At 35.3% G+C, this 21849-nt stretch overlaps 2 protein-coding genes and 1 pseudogene across 2 annotated transcripts; 1 reads left to right on the top strand and 2 right to left on the bottom strand.

Moving 5' to 3' along the window:
* The first annotated feature begins 216 nt into the window (after positions 1–216).
* On the top strand, positions 217–2610 carry LOC140969496 (uncharacterized). Its single transcript, XM_073430859.1, has 3 exons — positions 217–651; positions 1288–1539; positions 2068–2610. Exons 1-3 carry the CDS (start codon positions 295–297, stop codon positions 2416–2418), a joined length of 960 nt encoding a protein of 319 aa, XP_073286960.1. The 5' UTR covers positions 217–294; the 3' UTR covers positions 2419–2610.
* Positions 2611–3153: 543 nt separating this feature from the next.
* LOC140969499 (uncharacterized) lies at positions 3154–18051 on the bottom strand (annotated as a pseudogene).
* LOC140969500 (probable protein phosphatase 2C 76) lies at positions 9680–20471 on the bottom strand. Its single transcript, XM_073430862.1, is given in 9 exon segments — positions 9680–10159; positions 10359–10433; positions 10667–10758; positions 11517–11603; positions 12287–12445; positions 13212–13310; positions 13485–13612; positions 14351–14647; positions 20317–20471. Coding segments are annotated over 8 exon segments (1152 nt in total). The 5' UTR covers positions 14605–14647; positions 20317–20471; the 3' UTR covers positions 9680–9901.
* Positions 20472–21849: the final 1378 nt, after the last annotated feature.

The raw sequence follows: 21849 nt of genomic DNA, 5'->3' as shown, positions 1-21849 counted from the left end.
ACATTTGTTCGGACAGTGTATACACACGTGACAGCCTAGATTAAATGACTTTTTTAATATTAAATTAAATTAAATAAATAATCTAAAGTGAAAATAATTTACCACAATTTTCTACCAAAGTGAGATTGCATGGAGGACATGCACGAAGCCACGTGCCCAACCTCGTTACTCTGTCTCACACCTCATCACCCGTACCCCTACACATGGCTGCTTCAAAAATGCTGCCGAAATCCTCAGTCGAATCTAGAAATCGCACACCATTGTAACTTCTTTTCCGTTGTTTTCTTAGCGAAAATGGTGAAGCTTGCGTCGGCCAGGGAAATACGAATGTACGGCCCGAGATGGGCTCGGAACAGATCGGAATATATAAACGCCGGCCTGTACGTCTTCGCGACGATCGTGCTTGTGTGTGGATTCGCGAGCCTGTGGACAAGCCAGGCTCGATACGGGCTGGTTTTGGCAATGATAGGTTTGTTGATAATTTTATTGGTGAACGTGCATGATCTGGTCGCGCATCTCGCGGGAATCGATTACAGGTTGCCGTTGATGGAGTTCGATTTGCAGTTGGGGCTCGTGGAATTTTCCGGGCCGTTGATTTTTGCTATCGGCACTCTTCTTTTTTTCTTGGCCACTCTTTTTCTATTCATTCAGGTATTGTGCTTATTACCTGTTACCTGCTGGGTATCTTTTAATTTCGATGGGTTAAATTTGGAGTTAAACCCTCCAGCTTATTCCTCCCATTCACGCAAAATGTTAGTTATCTGATTTCCTGGTTTTGATTCAATCTTCCATTTCGGAATTAACTCGTGGATTGGATGACGAATGACTGGATAATAAATAGAAAATACGAGGATTTAAATAATATTATTCAGGGAAAATCATTCTTGATTAATCGGTATGATGTATCTTTGCTATTTTATTCATATGTATAGTCAAATTTCACGTATATCTTTTGTTTGTAATTTGTCTTTTTCATACTAAAATTGTAAAATATTTTGAATTAAGGCCATTTATGATAATAATGTACTGATGAATATTTGTTTTTTTGTTCTTTACCAAATTTTCGAGTGAATCAAAGGTATTTCCATTCGATACTTTTGGAGTTTATAATATAATGTTGACTGTGCCTTATCTATGCTATATTGATACAAGGTTGAGGGGCCTTGAGTACATGCAGTTTTGGTGTCAAGATCAATTTTTTATGTTCCAAAAATACTTCTTTCAAACTACAAAAGACTCTGTTTTATTTAATAATAATGGCAATTTTCCCTGTGCATTTTTTGACAGGCAGGAAAAGGATACGACTATAATAAGTTGGAACTACATGCTTTAAACATGCTTATTGCTGGTCCAGTTCTATGGTTGCTTGGATCCATCCAAAACTCCTGTCAATTCTATGAGAGAGCGGACGGGACTGTTCAGATCTTGCAGGAGAGTGTTCATATTCCATTCATGATGGCGAGCTTGTTGTTCCTAGTCGGAGGTATTATCAACAGCCGAGAGCAGATTGGTTACGATCGCCGTGGCTTGGATCTTCTGGTAGTTTATTCCCTTAGTTGAAACGATTGAATATGCTTGTGATATTCTGTTCATTTATGCTGACCTGCTCTCGTCTCATATGTCCACCTTTGTGAAAAATTGCATTTTTACGTCAAGTTTTGTGTGGAAGCCATGTCTATTTGTGTAGCTTGAACTTTAAATTTGAATGTTTACTAGATTTCTCAACTTTTACTTTTGTGTACAATATGAAATGATTTCCCACTGACATTTTCGTGTCGTGTTGTGACGCAATGCGATTAGAACTTCCGAGTCGAAAGTAATTTTAGATCAACTATTAAACCCTGTTTCATCCTCCCTCCTGAGGCGGTGAAAGCCACCTAGAAACTGTTGTGTGTTCGGTACGAGTCTCAGTTATATTAATCGTTACTGAAAAAAATGAAGGCTGATTGATGTACACGAGTTTCTTGATCAAGTGTTTTAACACTTTTTAAGACACTAGTTGTTGAGGCTGCTCAATGTATGGACTGAATAATTAATCGACTTCTAAAATGAGACAAATGGGTGCAGGGTGAATCATGGATTTGGTTGTGTGTATCCGGAAGCATATTACTTTTTCTTGGGGGCGTGGCAAACGTCCTAAAAGTTTTTGAGATGCAACATGGTAGTGAACCAAGACTAGAGAAGCTGCGGGGTGGCGCACAAGACCGTTTGGTTCGCATAAGAGAGGGGCAAGTGCCACTCATCAGAGAAGAACAGCAGAGGCAACAGAGGCCAATAGATAGGGATGAGGGGCAACCGAGAGAGAGGCAGGTGCCACAAGTTAGAGAAGAACAGTGGAGGCAGCAAAGACCAGCTGCCATCGAGGAGGGGCAGTCGGGCGTGACTACAACCCCTTACAAGGATGTTCTTGTTGGTTAGGGCATCAACATTTTCTTCCATTTTTGCATGAAGTGAAAGGCAATAAGAATGTACATGGATCTTGTGTTCCACTTTGGAAACCATAGAGAAACTTGTGCTTTGATTTGGTTTTCATGAAAACTGGGGATGAATTATGCTGTTGCTTGTCTTGCGTTGTCGAGACCTTTATATAATCTAATCTTGCTTGGACGATGCTTTGATACTAAAAGAAAATTGAATTATTAATATTTTAAAAATATTATTTGTACTCGTGATTTTAATGATATATAAGGTACTTGTAACTTTTTTGGGAGATTGTATTGAATAATTTGATACAAGTTTGTTTTTGTTTTTAGGAAATAGCAACCTAATAATAAATTATTACCTTAGATTTATATTAATATTAGAAATTCAAATATTAATATCTGTTACTTATATATAAAGAATCTCTTGACAGACAAAAAAAAAAAGCATCTGTCTTTTTTCTGTAAAATTGTCGAAATATATACAAATTACAATTTGGTTTTTTTATTTCAAATTATATTTTTTTGATAAATTTTAAAATTATGATTTAATCTTCATATAAATATAATTAATTTAAATTATTGTATGATCTTTCTTTATTTTTTATCATTATAATATTTAATTTTATTTGAACATAAATCAAAATAATTAAAAAAAATTATTGTACATACGGTAAAAAAAATATTAGGCTAATAAATATGGACCATATGTATTCAATCATTGCGTTGGATGCTGGCAAAATACCCACCCCTTCGAAGGTAAATGAGTTGACTCCAAGATGCAGCAAAACAAAGTTTATACAGAAGGAAAAGGGTATTTTCTAAGCCAAAAGGATGCCAAGATAAGCTGTGCTGCTTACATTATATTAAATTCTACTGAACTTGAAAATATATGTCTGGTCTTCAATGGGGAGCGTTCCGATATTAAAGACGACAGAATCAGAAGTGGTATGCACATCTCTTTATCATTTCCTATGGCTGTGAAGTGAAAGCGATGTCTTCATTCTTGGAGTTGGGGGAAAGAGACGTCGAGCTCTCCGTCTTCTGAACTTTCTTTATTCAGCTTCATTGATTGATGCCTCATTGGTCCCAGCTATCACCTGAAGAAGTTCCAGCGGAGTAGCTGCAGGATCCAGCTCTAGGCAATCTTTGGGGGCGTTTTGAGCTTCTTGGCCAGAAAGTAAATGGTTTGGGACCTGATGAGAAAATCGGAACATCTCTTCCTTAGGTATTCTCTTGATCAATTCAGGGTCCAAATTTGAACAAAATACTGTTTTGAACCCGACCACCTTCACAAGAGGAGCAACAGTGACACCCATATCCTCGCTGTAGTCAGCTAGTACCGTCACCATATCGTACTTGTGTATAATTTCATCAGGTGTCTGCTCATTCCAATCAGATGACCAGTTTTTGTAGAGTGCCCAAACATCACCTTTCCTGGGGAGTAATAAAATGCCTCCACGCAGCCCTTTCGAACAACTAACCTTGTGAGAAAAAGCATTGATGAATTTACAAGTTTCATATTTGCCCACCCTAAATTCTCCGCATGTTTTATAGAAACCTGAGCCTATCCAGTCTAGAGTACTAAATTCACTGTTGGTTTTTGAGTTAAGCCAGCTGATCCTCAACTTAAATGGCTTCCTACAGATGACCTTGTTGATTAGAGCATAGAAACGTGGCATGCCATCATCATTGTCATATGCAGCCCAAACTTCATTATCTCCAAAAGAACTTTCAGTTCTATCCAGGTCAAAATCATGAAATCGGGATCTGGAACATTTATGGATGCCACTGCAGGATCATCTCTCGTGGCATTACCAAAAGCACAGTTAACCTGATAATTTTCTGCTTGCTTGGCTATCCTGGCAGCAGACGACTCACCTTGAATTATCTCTTTCTTGCTTGCTTTCATCTTGTCTTTCTCTTTAGTCACGGGCTTGGATATCATCTCCAGCTGCCATTCATTTAGCTTCTTTTGAGTCTCTCGTCGGGCCTTGACCACAAGCATGTTTTGGGTTTCCGTGGCTGTCAACTCTCTAGTGATGTTTGGCTTATGGTATGTTCCAGAAAAACCAGAAACGCTTGATCCAGCACTCGCACTGGAAGTTCCAAATCCACCATGTCCCTGGGCTGAATTATTGTTAGTTCCAGATCTCCCGACATCTTCATCTAATTTTCTCTTTTTAATATACGCCTCCCACCCAGAGGAGGCATGTGATTCAGTGTGTGCTCTCTTCAACTTATCCAGTGCCAGTTGAACAACATTGGCAGCTTTTACTGCAATTGAAGGATCTCTGCTACCTACAGTAGCTGTTCCAGAGAGTGAATCCTGATGTTGGTTAACATACCTATTGGAATTTGGACCTGACTGGCCTGGTATTGACTTTTGAGCAGCTCCACAATTTTTTCCAGGATCATGAGCATTTCGTTTGGGTACATAATTACCATGACTAGGGTGCCGCTGCCGAGGAAACTGATTGGTTGGATTGGAACAATTGTATGGCGAAGCAGTCTCTGTAGCCTTAAAGGCCTTCTTACAATTGCGACAAAGAAGAGTATTGTTTAGATATATCCTCACATACTCATAATGGATCTTGCACAAATCACATATCGTCCAAAAAGTATCAGTTCTTTGATGGGATAGAGTAGGAGTAGGAGTAGGAGTAGGAGGAGTAGGAGTAGTAATAGGAGTAGGAGCAGGTTTAGGGGGCACCTTCACATAATTATGTTGGGTCACTGGAACTGATGTTGTCTTGCTTGCAAACTTGTAATACCCATTCGCCCTGGGTGCTGCTGATGGACCACCATTATGCACAGGAACCTTCTGGAGAAACCCCTTGGAGACCCTCCTTTGATAAGCCAACCTCTTTGCCTTATCAGATAACAAAGTCCATGCTTCAGAAACCAGTTTAAAAGCACCTTCGGCACCAGCAGATTTATTTTTATCAGGGTGCAACATGAGGGCAAACTTCCGGTACTGTTTTCTAATTGCTTCATCATCAGCTGAGGGGCTTACACCAAGTACTCCGTACCAATCTACTTCCCCGCTTATCTTATTCTCTGCAGATACATACACATCCAGTGTCGCCAACAACTGGGATATGCCATCCAACCCAGCATACAGAGTTTGAGCTTTCAAAGCAAATTTTCTCGCACCTCCAAAATCCTTTTTCTCTAACTTGCCCTTAGCAATTGATTTGGCCCTGAGGGCTTCATCTTTATTGCACTCCATCCTTAAAAGTGATATGCCTCTAGTTTTTCATCTTATAATCAATGCATGTACAATCAAGTCGCAACAAGAGCTATTGAATAACAGGGATTGTTTGGCAACAAAGGTCCTCCAAAATAATAATTTCCAAGTACCTGAAGCCTGACAAAGGATAAAATATATGATATTACAAAAATTATAAATATAACAATCCCAGAACAGAGCCATTCTGATTAAAATGCAACATTCGCAGAACAGTCTGAGTTCATAAATAATATCACGTGAGTCATTTTTTGACAACTATCAAGATTTACTAGGGGTGAAGGATCATGATAAACCTAGCAACCCCATCATTACAGCATATCGGCAACTAACGAGCTCATGACTTCAAATTCCAAAGTAATATCCTCAAAAGGCTTGGAACCACACGTGAAATCAATAAATGAGATCACAACTAAAATAAAGACGCAAAAAACTCAGTATGCACCATGTCTAACAGCAGCGGTGCAGCCAACAAATTGATAAGCCAACAACAATTACATTAAAATTTAAACCAGCCCCACATTATTGAGCACCCTATCTTCTCAACATTTGAAAAAAATCTCAAGAACTAAAGGTGGTTAAACACGGACAGTAAATTCACGAAGAAGAAGCAGCGACACTCTATCATTACCTATGATGGACAAGTATGGATGTTGGATTAGACAATTTTCAAATTTAAAATATGAACAAAAATGATACGGCTAATAGTAACAAAAAATATCATGAACACATCAACAATTAAATTAAACAATTTTTTGTGCAACACATTAAATTTCAAGTTTATTTTAAAATCGATCTAATGATCACAAATAATAATGCAAACATATTATAAAAAGTGCAATTTGTTTTTATCAATAACTCCATATAATATTATTTTGAGTTTTTTGAAAAAATTGATAATGAAAAAATATTAATTTTTTAAAATATTGCCAAAAATGATCCATACTACTCCTTTTAAAATCAAAGATAATTCTTATCCAATCAGACATGATCAGGATACTCCTTTGGCCTTATCGGAAGCTGTATCCAATTAATTTTTAAAGTTCCTTGTTGGATGCTTACAGCAGCTGTACCCACATCTACCAGATGTAGGGAGCGTCTGATAGAATATATGGTCATTTTTAGAGTATCCATGCATCAGATATCATGATATATGGAACTTATATTTTTGCTATCTGATTCAACTTAGATGGATAGAAACTTTTCTAATACGCCAAAAGGAGACCTCTGCATAATGATATATTCATACATGAATATCCACTTTCAGATCATCGCCTGAAGTTATTCAATCTGATTAATTTTTAGTTTACAAATTCAAAATTCAAGGGAAATATGCCTAAAATATAAAGTTCAAAAACATAATTTCCAGTCTTTAGCCATCATAATTCTCATACCATTAGTTTCAACATCGTTAATGGATAAAAATACACTGAGAATACACGAGAATATAATATAAATTTCGCCCAACATGATCGTCTAACTGTCACTCATTCTTTTGGATCTGATTGGATATTTAAATTTGATAACTGTAATTCCGTATCTAATCCAGTAATATCACATGGAAAGGTCTTAGTGGATATCTGATTGAGTGTATTTTCCGGTCAGATACTAATCAATACACATGATTTCTGGAATTTTTGGCACACCTCTAATACCAAGCGACGTAAAGTCGATGACACAACAACATTAACGTTGAGTAATTGATATTTGCTTATTATGTTATTACTAATGAAATGTATATAAACTACATATGTACATTTATATGGAAACACAAAAAATTAAGATCCAAACATAATTCGGAGAATCCTGATTAAATCTAACTAAACTATAACGGTACATCTTTCAATTATATGATCTTTTCCAATGATTAGTGATCTGTGAGTTTCTTTCCAATACATTACTGCTTATATTCAATTTTAAAATTATTCATTTTCATGAGACACTGGTAAGACACGACTTCTCAATGATAATTAACCAACAACCATGACGCAATCATGAGTCCATGAACCGTGACATTTAGGTGTTTCCTGCACTTGGAGATAGCTAGTGCTGAGGATTAGCCTTACTTTTTGTCCTAGTATATTCTTGTCAGATTTAACATCTAACATAAAATTTAAGGAGAAACAACAGTGGCAATGAAGTAGCTCAAATCCTCCGGCAAAAACCCTTACCAAAACATAACTAATTTCAACAGCATTAAACGAAAACAGCTTAACACTCACAAATCCCAAATTAACCCTTAAATCAACGGAAAGGAGCATTTCCAGTGGATATGATATAATCATACAAAAGATTGTCAAACTGCCTAATTCAATTCAGTACACTGCCCAAAAACCCCTAGATTCCAGAAACAAAAATTAATTTCAACTTAAAACTGCTCACATGAAAAATTAAAGGGAATGCAAAAATTACTCGCGAAATTCGGAATTTGAATAAGCTGGAACAGTGATTGCTTGATTTTTCCCACTCCCCCGCCAAACTTAACTGGGACAAAACCCTAGTGGACAAAGGAGAAAGTGATCGAAACAATAGGGTTATGAGGTGGTTGCATTTCATAGTGACACAAACTATTGGTTGAGTTCCAATCTAACTAGACTTGGAGTTAACCATGGTTAAATTTGCACATATAGCTTAACCATGGCTGTGAGAATGGTTCCATTTCATGGTGGACACAAACTTCTGGGTTCCCACCTCAGTTACCTCACTTGAGTTGGAGTTAACCATGGTTAAATTAACACATTTGGCGTAACCACAGTTACCTTTTAACTCATGTGTTTTCAAAACTTCGGATATTTTTTTAACCTTGATCAATTCTTTTTATTTATAAAATTTTATCATTTATATTATTTGAATATAAAATGTGATATAGAGTCCGATTCTATCATGTAAACAAAAAACCAATAAAAACAATCATATTGAGATTTTCAAGACCGGAGTAAAATTAATGATTGGAAAGTTGTGTAAATTGTATTCTAGGTTTTTTTTTTAAGAATTGGATTTTCGTGTTTTACATACATAAGATAATGAGTTGGTCTATTGTGAAATGGTCTCACGAATCTTTATCTGTGAGACGGATCAACTCTACCGACATTCACAATAAAAAATAATACTCTTAACATAAAAAATAATATTTTTTCATGGATGACCCAAATGAGAGATTCGTCTCACAAAATACGACCCGTGAGATCGTCTCACACAAATTTTTGCCTAAGATAATATGATGAATGAATGTATTTTAGCTAAAAAAAGAACATTACACATGTACGCATTTTTTAATCACAAAAAATTTTGTAAGACGGTCTCACGAATTAATTTTGTGAGGCAGATATCTTATTTGGAGCACCCAATTAAAAATTATTATTTTTTATGTCAAAAATTTTAATTATTTTGGTAAATATGAGTATGGTTGACCCGTCTCAAAAATCAAGATCATTGACAGTGGTGCTTGGAAATCTACAATTATAAGTTCAATGAAACTTTGGCTTCATTACATGGCTATGTAGTTAAAAAGCAAGTACATTGCAAGACAAACCATTTTGTGATCACATTCAAAGCCCCTCGTACTTTGGAAAGGACCCTTCTTTGTACAAGGTTGATTCAATTGCACTATACAAACTAGTTGCTTAACTGAGGGTACATGCGGATCGAAAGATAAATTTCAGATTCGTTATTTCAAATATATTATAATTGTTTGACTAAATATTAAATGAATTTTAAATTTATCTTTTCACAAGATATAATAATTATATGTCGTATTTTTAGATGAAATGATTTAGAATTGAAGAAATATTTGACAAAGATTTTAAATACCACTATGTCGGAATGGATTTGAAATTGTACATAGTTACTCAAAAAATACTTTTTTAGATTTGTTATCTATTGTCAAATGGATTTATCTAAACATCAATATATATTTTATTATGGATTTGAAATCTCTTACTACAAATCCATCGATCTGCCTAAAAAATCTCAAATACACTTGTATAATTAGGATCAATTGACAAGAAGAGAATCAAAATATCAACCACGTCTTTATTAAATTAAAATTAAATTAGACCACACATTTGAATCGACCACGAACACATTTATGAGTCAAAGAACTTCTACACAATCAACAGAATTTCTAAATTACAAGACAAATTGCAAGAAACAAACCAATGAATAAACAAACCATAACCCTTGGCTCGACAAGCGAGTATGAATTAGAATTGCAAATTCATCAACAAACTCATCAACTCTGTTGGGTCTCCTCTGACTCTGGTTCAGAATCTAACTGGGATACCTCGGGTTTTGGTTCACAATCATGTTTTGTTTCCTTCAGTTCGGCTTCAAGATGTTGAGGAATTTCCTCTGGCCTGGGTTTATCATGGCAAAACTTCACGACGATGCAGGTGATGTTGTCAGCACTACCACGAGCGAAAGCAGTTTCCGTCAACTTCCGAGCTCCTGCTTCGGGGTCGTCTTCTGTTTGTTCTATCAACACAGCATCCTGAAAACAAGGGTTCACAATGAAGTAAAGCCAATAAACTGTGACTAAATTTGGTCTCGTTACCGGTATTTTGGAATGTATTTTTTAGTAAGCCGACAACAGCAAATATGATATATGCGTCATTATGTAAAAGTGATGTATGTATATATATATACACAAACACACACACACACACACACACACACACACACAAAATTACCTCATTAGGTACAACGCCCCAAAGACCCTCACTAGCAAGAACGAGCAATTAAAGATCTTGATCAACTTCTTGTTCCTGAAAGTTCACATGACAACATATGCCCATTGAACTTAGTACATTACAAAGTGTATTTCCCTGAAGTATCAAGTAACAACAGACTCGAGCTGATATCCTAAAAACATGTTTTCAAAGGTAAACCATCTGCCTTCTTACCACACCGAGATCAGGCTACTCAATCATGCGAGACCAACTGAGTTCATCAGTATATGGAAACCAAAATATTCCATGATTATGATCCGAGGAAGTACCTGAACTTCAGGTTCAGCCACTACAAATTGCTTGAGCATGCGATTTCCGAACGCACGAGACATGGCCAATACACCTCCAACCCTCCAAGTGCCTGAAACAATAGCAAAAGTTGAAGGTGATAGCTACTTTGAAATTCTTTTTAAGGATCGATTTTAAAATGCAACAGGCCACATCTTTGTTCATGGTGTTCATATTCTTGCTCGAAACTAATCTTTCCAAGCACCTGTAAATTTTTCACCTGTGGCAACCAGTCTCTCAAACAGTGGAAAGAAAAAGGAAACATAACTAAACATACGGGACAAAGATCAATCAGTCCACAAAATATGCTGCATTTGGGCCCATTTGTTCATCAAGAAAAAGTAACTCCCTGTGTTATCATTGAAGGATTCTCATTTGTGTATTGGAATTGTATAGAAGGGTTAATGATGATATATTCTTGATCAAGCACACCACCTCTTGGTGTCTCGGGAATGATACGATTTATCGGAGGCAGATTCTTGCTATTTATGTACAGATGTCAAAACGAGCAAGCGGGACGAGACAACCCACCGCAACCCACCATTAGGGGAAAACACCAACCCAACCCTCTTATTTTAGGTGGTGGAGCGGGCCAACCCGACGGACTTATGTATAATCTGGCGGGTTGAGACGGGCCATCTCGCAACCCGCCACAACCCGCCATTGGGCCGGGCAGTGCGCCATTTGGTGGGTTGGGAAATTGCCAACCCAACCCACCTTTTTTACATGGCGGTACGGCCCAATCCGACGGGCCTAGCCCATTTTGACACCTCTATGTATATGCAAAGAAATTGAATAAGCTTTAGCTGTGATTTATCAGAAAGATAATACCTGCCCACATCACGATACCTCCAGCATTTTCAATTCTTTTCCTCTCATCACTTCTATTTGGTTTATGATCTTCCGAAAGTGGAATTGCTGTCAAGCAAGCCAAGGGGGATGATTTGTCAAAAGAGATTTGAAACTTGATAAGTTTCCAAAGTACAGTAAAAAGAGCTGTAAACATTCAATATATCAAAAAAGATGTAGATTAATAAATCATATATGGTAGCTCAAATTTTAAAAAATGTTGGCTCACTATTTTACTGAGATACTGATTCGTTAATTTATTAATCAATGCCGCCAATTCTTAAAACTCCATATATGTCCTAACAAAATCATCCACCACTTATAACGAAATGATGGTAGTGGTCATTAAATAGTTCAACTTGAAATTGTGTTTGGAAACAGAATATTGCCTCGACGAATCTGGAAAAGTTCAAACACTTCTGAAACTAGCCAGACCAGATGGAATTGTTAAGTTAAAAAACAATCATTTTAAACCTAACACGTAAATATCATAGGAAATGGAAAGAAAGACCAAGCGAACTTCCTTTTATTCAGATCGCTACTTTAGGTAACTCAGTTCCTAACGCTGTCCATACGTACGTCCGGAGAGCATTAAGTTCAACCATCCCAACTATCAAAGTGAACTAAGTGGTCATTGTGTAATAACCTGTGGCAAAATTCCAGATCATTTGCAGCCTGTTTCTTGCTGAGGGAGACTGCCGGATTCGTCACAATACCTAAACTACTTTATAAGAAAACTAAAATGTGATTACCTTTTCCAGCTTTGGATATTATAGTTCGAGAATCTCCAACATTAGCAACATAGAGGTGATTGCCAACAAGAACGGCTGTAGAAGCTGTTGAGCCGTCATCCCGAAAAGTGTCTTTTTCAGACTCCAGAAACTCTCTGTCAGTTTGCTGATATGCCTCACCTATGATTTTATCTAAGTTATTTAAATGTGCCATAAAAGGATAGACATTGAAAACATAGAACCACCCAACCACTGGTACAATTACTTCTACAGGCTTTAAGGTTTTTGCCCATGATAACAGGTAGTTTATTAAATATATAACAGCAGCACCGGATATGGTATGGTGAGGTGAGGTGAGGTAACCGGCAGGATCAGACAAAGGGAATGATGAGAATATATCTTTTATACCCTGGGATCCCAGACAAATTAATAGCTCTAAAGTCCTTACAAAGATAAATTCAGGAATTTGGTTCGCCGTGTAACTACAGATCTGTCACAGATATTTAATAGGGAGGCACAAAAAGCAAGTAATAAATTACCACGCTCTGGAGGAAAATAATCAATGTGCATTAACCATTACCAATTCTTACAATATAGGACTACCATTACCCTCTTAGATAAACAGATGTAAGATAATATAACCACATTGGCCTTCAGAGGCGAACAGTTGAAACACACCGAATTGCATGATACAGGGCACATGTAGACAAGGAAATTGGGAACTCAACTAGCAGGCAGCACAGATAATGGTAAACACATAAGATCCCATACAATTGGTGCAGGTTGAGGAAGCTCTTCCAGATATTAACTCAATAATTACGGACATATTTAAAGTCCTCAAAGCACAAAAAGTAATGCTCAAGTTGAAACAACTCTGTTCCCTGGTCATCAAATATCAATATTTTTTAAGATAAAAAAACAGTGAGGAATAGGGTTATCAACTCACTTAAAGCCAGCTTCACATTTCTAATAAATTCTGAATGTTTCATGATGTTCTCAAACAGGTGTTCCTTCAAAAATTCAGCAGCACGAGAGCCACCATGACCTGTAACAACAAACAATCCTCATTAGAAGAGTATTATGCCATCTCACTCCTCTTGATATTAAGAGCATAAATTCATGAAAAGTAATATACGAAGCAAGATTTTAGCTCAAAACTTGTACTGTCTCAATTTTACGAGCCATATTCAAGCTAGGGGACAACAAAGGGGAGAGCTACCATCAAATATCCCAAAAAGGTAGACTGACTGCCCATCAATTTTGGAAGTCTTGATATCGTAGAAATCCTCCATGCTAGCCCTTTTCCCTCTAAAACTGGAATAACCACAACTTAATCTTCCATCTTCACTGCCAATCAGGAAAGAAAGAGTTAATCCAACCTCAATCAATAAAATTGTTCCACGAACATAGTCCGACAACATAATGAAAGTAGAAAAACTCTCCCAACTGATAAACCCCAGCCTTTCCATATAATTCAACTATGTGATAGCATGCATGGCGCTATAAGGTAGCAATAAATATCGAGAACTTCTCACAAATATTTATCAAAGAAATATATGTCGAACAAAAGTTGGGAAAAATGGAAGAGAATGTTGAACTAAAGTTTGTTAAAAATGGCCCACAAACTTGAACCCTAACGCTTAAATTCAAACCACCATAAGTACCCTCACAGAAGCCTGAGGACATAGAGATGAGCGCAAGGAACAGTCAAAAAAATGCTTTTGTTTAACATAAAAAACACAATACAGCATAACCAACACAAGTTCTTTCCATTACTCCAGAAAAAGAATGACAGGTTAGAAGATGTTTATAGCCAGATGAAGATACTCCAAATAAATTATTTGAAAGGCCTTTTTAGTGACGATCATTATTGAAATTTGAAGCAAGTTTTATAAATAAAAATGAAAGGGCCTTGTCTCAAAAGGTATTCGCTTGAAACTAATTATAATAAAACGGCAAGTGGCATCTTCCATATCGCAACCAAAATAGCAACCGTAAGTAAGATTTTTATACCTGCCAAAGAATGATTGAATACCAAATATCCACATAAGTACAAAAACTAACAGAATTATTTAATTCAATCACCTTTTCCACCCTCCACTAGCAAAGCCACCACCATCATCCTTCTCAGTTAAGACATCAATGATAGGTCTTCTTGCAGTCGACCCAGAATCCACCATCATCTTTCTAGTTCCAACAAATTTTCTATCCCACAAATATGTTAAGCGGCAAGCAGCATTAGAACCTCCGCAAATATACCGAAACTTCCCCACCTCAATAGATCTCTCAATGTGTCCCGCCCAAAGATTTACAGACCTCAAAGAACTGTTGCATAACATCTAAAGTTGATGCTTTGATATCAGATTTTGAATCTAATGAACCCTAAACCACATAAGAAGAGAGGAAATAACAGCATCATCAATTCTTTAGTAGATTTTCATGCAAGAGGAGATGTGAAGAATAAATAATTGCCAAGTATAACAACACAATTACTTTCTCTATGCAAAGATTCTCTTTTCCTATAATAAGTTCGATAATGGACAAACACCACATTCGTTTTTTTCCTTGGTTTTTATATTACATAAATAGAAAAGTTTGCATCTTCAGCTGCCAAAGCAATTGATGAATCAAATCCAACTAAATCAATGATAACATTTCATTTACCACAACTTTTATTTTCTCGATTACATTCACAAAAACAAGCTCAAATCAAATTAGCGCCTTCCATTTCAACACACGCATACATGAAATCACAACATATTTCATCATTAATTTTCAAAAAAAATAAAGACAAAAATCCACAATCATCAGCGAAAAAGATCAATCCTCACACTCAAAGTAGCTGACTCATCTCGACTCAAAATCAAGCTTCAAGATGCAGATCCACTGCCATTTTCAAATTCAAAACTTCACCATTAGATTAAAAAATCGAATAAATCCGTACAACCTCACGAACAATCACGTATCGATTGCCATCAAAAGGTGAATCAGATCCAAACAAAGATCCGAAAAATCAACTCAGAAAGTTACCACAGTTAGCGATTATAATTAAAAAGAAAAGGTGATTAAAAGGGGATTTTTCAAAAAACGAAAACCCTATAGAGAATGATTGTGGGAGTAGAGTGAATGGACAATGGGTCTGTAGAGAGAGAAAGTGGGAGAGGAGTATTGGAATCTCTGTGTGCAAGGGGGGTGTCGACGATGTATCTGCTCACTTTTAAGACAGGAGATCGTGTGTGTCTCCTTCAATCACCTAAATCTTGCACTAACCACAATGATGAGAATTATTGTCTTTAAATTTACCATTCACTCTTTTCTTCTTTCATTTATTATTAGTAGTAGTAGCAGTAGTAGTCGGAGCTTGGAAGCACACATTACATGTGCATAATAAGTATTATTTTACATTAACCTACAATATATTTTTCATTATAAGATTTTAATATATAATGTTAAATTTTAGCATTAAAAACTCGAAATAAGTAATGAGTTTGGATTTGCAGGTGGTTTCGAGGTAGTTTCTACTACTTCTCACTTTCAGCTACGTGGTTCTGAGGCAGTTTAAATTTTTAAATTGTGCTTACTAAATATGTTGAGAGTGTTAGCGAATTTAGCTTATTAATACCAAATATCAAATCATATTAGATTAGTGTTCTAAATTTCGGACTAGACGGCCACCTAGGCACAAGGCACCGGTCGACCACAGGAAAAAAGTGTTAGTCTGCCAGAATAGGCGGCCCTAGGCGCCAACTAATCGTCTAGGTGCCATAGGCTTTCAAAAAAAAATTCTTTTGGGTTTTTAGAATTAAAAGCCAAATAATAATAATAATCATAAATAAATGGTGCCTCATTTGTTGGTATGCCCTAACAATTAAAAGCCCGGGTTTATAGGCCTTCCAAGAGGCAACAAGAAAACCTAGTCTGCACCTTGCGGTCTGTTGATACTTGATATTGTGGAATCCGCCTAATGGCGTCTAGTCTTAGTCTAGATGGCTTAGGCGCTGGTCTAGCACCCGACTAGCGCCTAACGAATTTTAGAACATTGATTTGAATATATTTGTAGTGATTTAATTTCTACACATTGAAACAGGTTAACTTATAAGAAGTACGAGGAATATTATGAGATGTGTTATAATATATTGATATTTATCACTATCTATTAAAGACGAAGGTATCATACTAACCACCTTTGGTAGGTTGGTATGACCTTTTATCAAATTATAATTATAATTTAGCCCCAGATAAAATTGTAATATGATCTCTCGTCAATTTTTATAATTATGATATTACCTTTATTTTAATATAAATTAAATAAATGATAAAAAATGTAACTCCAATTTTTTTTTGAAAAAATAAAAAATTATACAAGCCCGCAACGCTTGCTCCTGGATTCTAGTTCAAATAATATATTAGAAGATTTTGTAAGACTACCCATTTCATTTGGCGCAATCTCTACCTACACATTTATGAGCAATTGATTAGTGAGAGTACTGCATAGATGGATGGTCATTTTTCAATATAAAGTAATTTGATACACATGAATATCTAATGTTTAAGGAATGGTTTCAAAACATTTATTTGCTTTATATTTATGCACCACATTATGAAAGTTGAGAAAGATTGAATGGCTATTAATGATATGGATGGGTGGGAAATGAGAAGATATAGCATATAAACATGGATTGGGTGGAGCCCATTCATGCTACTCCAGCGAATTAGCACATCATCATTATGAAGTCATTTTATCTTATAGGGCACTTCATAAAAATTAGAAGGGCTCGCGTCATTTTTTGGACTCCAATAGTTGTGACTTAGACACATTATATGGGGTGAAAAATCAATGCTACATTTTTATAACTCTCCATCCTTAAAAGTTAATGTGATATGCCTCTACATTTTCATCTTCTAATCAATGCATGTACTTTAAGTCACAGCAAGAACTACTGAATAACAGGGATTGTTTGGCAACAAAAGGTACTCCAAAATAATAATTTCGAAGTACCCGAAGCATGACAGAGGATAAAATATATGTTATTACAAAAAATATAAATTTATAAGTCCTAGAACAGAACCATTCTGATTAAAATACGACATTTACTTAACAGTCTGAGTTCTTAAACAATATTATGTGATTTATTTTTTGACGACTATCAAGATTTACCAGGGTGAACATAGTTGTTAAAGGCACAAGGCGCACTAAGGCGCAAAAACGTCCTGGAGCCTGCATTTACTACTATAATAACAGAACACTACTATTGAAATAATCAGGCTAATAAAAAATATATCATATCACAAAAATGTATTCGTCTGTCAAAAATGCTATTATTAATGTTTTAGAAAAATATATTGGCATACGGTTATTTTACCGCAAAGTATATATTTTTAGCATCCAGTTAAGAAATCTTTCCTTCTTGGCAGATTTCTGCGTTACTTTTATTCTTTTGATCTAGAATATTATTGAGAATTTATTTTAGTATGTTGAGTAGTTAAAGAATCTGCTATTCCTGGCAGATTTTTTTCTCAACTTTTATTATCTTTCTCACCAAAGAAAGTGTAAGGATTTCGTTTACTAATTTGTCCAGTCAATCAATTTAGATTTTAGTTTAAGGCTGACTGACAATTTAGATCCTAGTTTAAGGCTGTTGTGTATCTATGCGTAATTTTCGAATATTTTAAGAAATAAAGCCTAGATTAATTCTTTTTTAAAATAGGAAAAATACGTGATTTCCTAACAAGCCCTTAAGAGCGCCTGAGAAAAGCTTCCCAGGCGAGCACAGGTGTGCGCATGGGCTCACCTGAGTAAACCGTTGTGCTTGGGTAAATACCCAGGCACCACAGTCTCGCCTTTTACAAGTGAAGATCATGATAAACCAGGCAACCCCATCATTACAGAATATCGGCAAATAACGGGCTCATGACTTCCACTTCCAAAGTAATATCCTCAAAAGACCTGGAATCAATAATTGAGAACTAAAACAAAGAAGCAAAAAACTCGGCATGCACATGTGTGGCAGCAGCGGTGAAGCCAACCGATTGATTAGCCGAGTTGCCGATGACAATTATGTTAAAATTTAAACCACCCCCACATTATTGAGCACCCTATGTTCTCAACATTTGTAAAAACTCAAGAACTAAAGGCACTTAAACACGACGTGCTTCACAATAAACAATACACTCACGAAGAAGAAGAAGCGACGCTCTATCATGACCTATGATGGACAAGTATGGACATTGGATTAGATCATTTTCAAAATTTATAATACGATACAAAATGATATGGCTAATTTATATAGAAATAAAAATAAATATATCGATGATAAAAACGTCCACAAATGCATAAGTATATTAGCAATAAAAAAATATCATAAATGCATTAATGATTAAAATTAAACAAATTTTTGTTCAACACGTTAAATCTCAAGTTTATTTTAAAATCAATCTAATAATCACAAATAATAATGCACAGCAAATTATAAAAAGTGCAATTTGTCTTTATCAATAACTCCAGAATATATTATTTTGTTTTTTAAAAAAATGTAATTACTTATTAAAATTTCTTAATTTTTTAAATATTGCCAAACAATGATCCCTACTGTATCATTCTAAAATAAAAGATAATTCTTGCCCAAGCAGACATGGTCAGGATACTCCTTTGACCTTCTCGGATGCTGTATTCAATTTATTTTTTATCAATTTATTTTTTAAAGTTACTTATTGGATGATTACCGTAGCTGTACCCACATCTACTCCATATTCCGGGAGTATCTGATAGAATACATGGTCATTTTTAGAGTATCCACTTGTTATATATCATGATATATGGAACCTATATATTTGCTATCAGATTCAACTTAGTTGGACAGAAACTTTTCTAATCTGCGAAAAAGGTGACATCTGCATGATCAATACACGGATATCCACTTTCGGATAACGAATAACCGCCTGCAGTTATTCAATCTAATTAATTTTTAGTTTACAAGTTCAAAAGTCAAGGGAAATATGCTAAAAATGTAAGTTTAAAAACATAATTTCCAGACATTAGCCATCGGGTGCTCATAGTTCCCATACCATTAGTTTCAAAACTGTTATTAAAGGTTAAAAATATTCAGAGAATACATGAGAATATAATATAAATTTCGCCCAATATGATGGTCTACGTCACAAATTCTTTTGGACCTGATCGGATATTGAAATTTGATATCTGTAATTCCATATCTAATCCATTAATATCACATATACGGAAAATTATGGTCTTAGTGGACATCAAATCAATACACATGATTTCTTGAATTTTTGGCACACCTCTACTACCAAGTGAAAAGTTATTGATGCCACAACAACATCAAGAATTGAGTAATTGATATTTGCTTGTTATGTAATTATTGATGTATTGTATATATAATACATATGTACATTTATGTGGAAACAAATCAAATTAAGATCCAAACATAATTTGGAGAATCCTATTTAAAACTAACTAAACTATATCTTTACATCTTCAATTATATGATTTTCCAATGATTAGTGATCTGTAAGTTTCTTTCCAACACATTATTGCCTACATTCAAGTTTTCACGAGACACTAGTAAGACATGACTTCTGAATTATATTTAACCAACAACCATGATGCGATCACGAGCCCGTGAACCGTGACATTTAAATGTTTCCTGCATTTGGAGATGGCTAGTGCTGAGGATTAGGTTTTTGCTTTGTCCTAGTATTTTCTTGTTCAGATTTAAGATCTAACATGAAATTTAAGGATAAACAACACTGGCAATGAAGTAGCTCGAATCTCCAAAAAGACCCTTGCCAAAACATAAACTAATTTCAACAGCATTAACGAAAACAGCTTAACAGTCACAAATCCCAAATTAATCCTTAAATCAACGGAAAGGAGCATTTCCAATGGATCTGATATAACCAAACAAAATATTGTCAGGCTGCCTAATTCAATTCAGTATAACACTGCCCAAAAAATTTTGATTCCAAAACAAAAATTCAATTTCAACTTAAAACTGCACACATGCAAAAATTAAAGGGAATGTAAAAATTACTCACGAAATCCGGAATTTGAATGAGCTGGAACAGAGATTGCTTGATTTTTCCCACTCCCACCGAACTGAACTTGGACGAAACCCTGGTAGATGATGGAGAGTGATCGAAACAATAGGGCTATGAGATGGTTGCATTTCATAGTGAACAAAAACAATGGGGTTGAGTTCCCATCTAACTAGAGTTGGAATTAACCATGGTTAAATTTACACGTTTAGCTTAACCATGGCTGTGAGGTGGTTCCATTTCGTAGTGCACACATAAACTTGTGAAAAAATAATAATTGCATTCATTTACTGATTTTCATTAGAAAATTTAGAGATTTTAATTAAATTTAGAATTTTCTGATCTATTGGAAAAAAAATCCAGATTATACTTTAATTTATCAAATTATTTCCCAATTTAAAAAATACCTCTATTTTTAAAAAAAATATCCCAAAATTGTATGAAAAACAATGTACAAATGACAAAATTTAAATGATTCTAACAATATTAAATAAACTATTCTATTTTACTATTGAAAAATAACAAGCTAATGTGATAATTTGGATATATTATCACATTGCTTTATTAAGGTGTTAAATTATCGATTCTAACTATAGTATTTACCAATCATATTTCAGTCGTTATTAAATTCTTCTCGGTCCTTCTTTAGTTTTCTCGATCATAATTCAATTATTTTTTTGATGATATATTATTATCAAAATTAATTATTTCTATACTATTTAAAAATAATCAAATTACATTATTTGATTTGTAATTAAACGGTGATAAAAAAAATCAGTCATCTCTCAGTCGCTATCAAAATCTTCTCAACCTTTAGTGTTATCAAGGTTGGCCTTGAGTTGTTTGTTGGTGATAAGATCTTGATCAACTTCTTGTTCCTGAAAGTTCACATGACAACATATACGGATATGCCCATTGAACTTGGTAAATTACAGTGTACTTCCCTAAAGTGTCAAGTAACATCAGACTGGAGTTGATATCCTAAAAATCTTGTTTTCAAAGGTAAACCATTCGGCTTCTTACTTACACCGAGATCATGAGGGTAATCATGCAAGACCAACTGAGTTCATCAATCTATAGAAACCAAAATATTCAATGATTATGATCCGAGGAAGTACATGAACTTCAGGTTGTAGCTTCAGCATGCGATTTCCGAACGCACGAGACATGGCCAATACACCTCCAACCTTCCAAGTTCCTGAAACAATATTGATGATATATTCTTGATAATACATGCCACCTCTTGGTGTTTGGGGGATGATACAACCTATTGGAGGCAGATTCTTGCTATATATGCAAAGAAATTGAACAAGCTTTCGCGGATGATTTATCAGAAAGATAATACCTGTCCACATCACGATCGATGCATGCCTCCAGCATTTTCAATTCTTTTCCTCTCATCACTTCTATTTGGTTTATGATCACCTTCCGAAAGTAGAATTGCTGTCAAGCAAGCCAAGGGAGATGATTTGTCAAAAGAGATTTTAACCTTAATAAGTATAGCGAAGAGAGCTGTAAACTTACCATAT

The sequence above is a fragment of the Primulina huaijiensis genome, unplaced genomic scaffold (assembly GCF_012295235.1).
Source record: "Primulina huaijiensis isolate GDHJ02 unplaced genomic scaffold, ASM1229523v2 scaffold42007, whole genome shotgun sequence".
Taxonomy (NCBI): Eukaryota; Viridiplantae; Streptophyta; class Magnoliopsida; order Lamiales; family Gesneriaceae; genus Primulina; species Primulina huaijiensis.
Note: the sequence above shows the minus strand (reverse complement) of the source record. Positions and strands in the feature narration are given on the sequence as shown.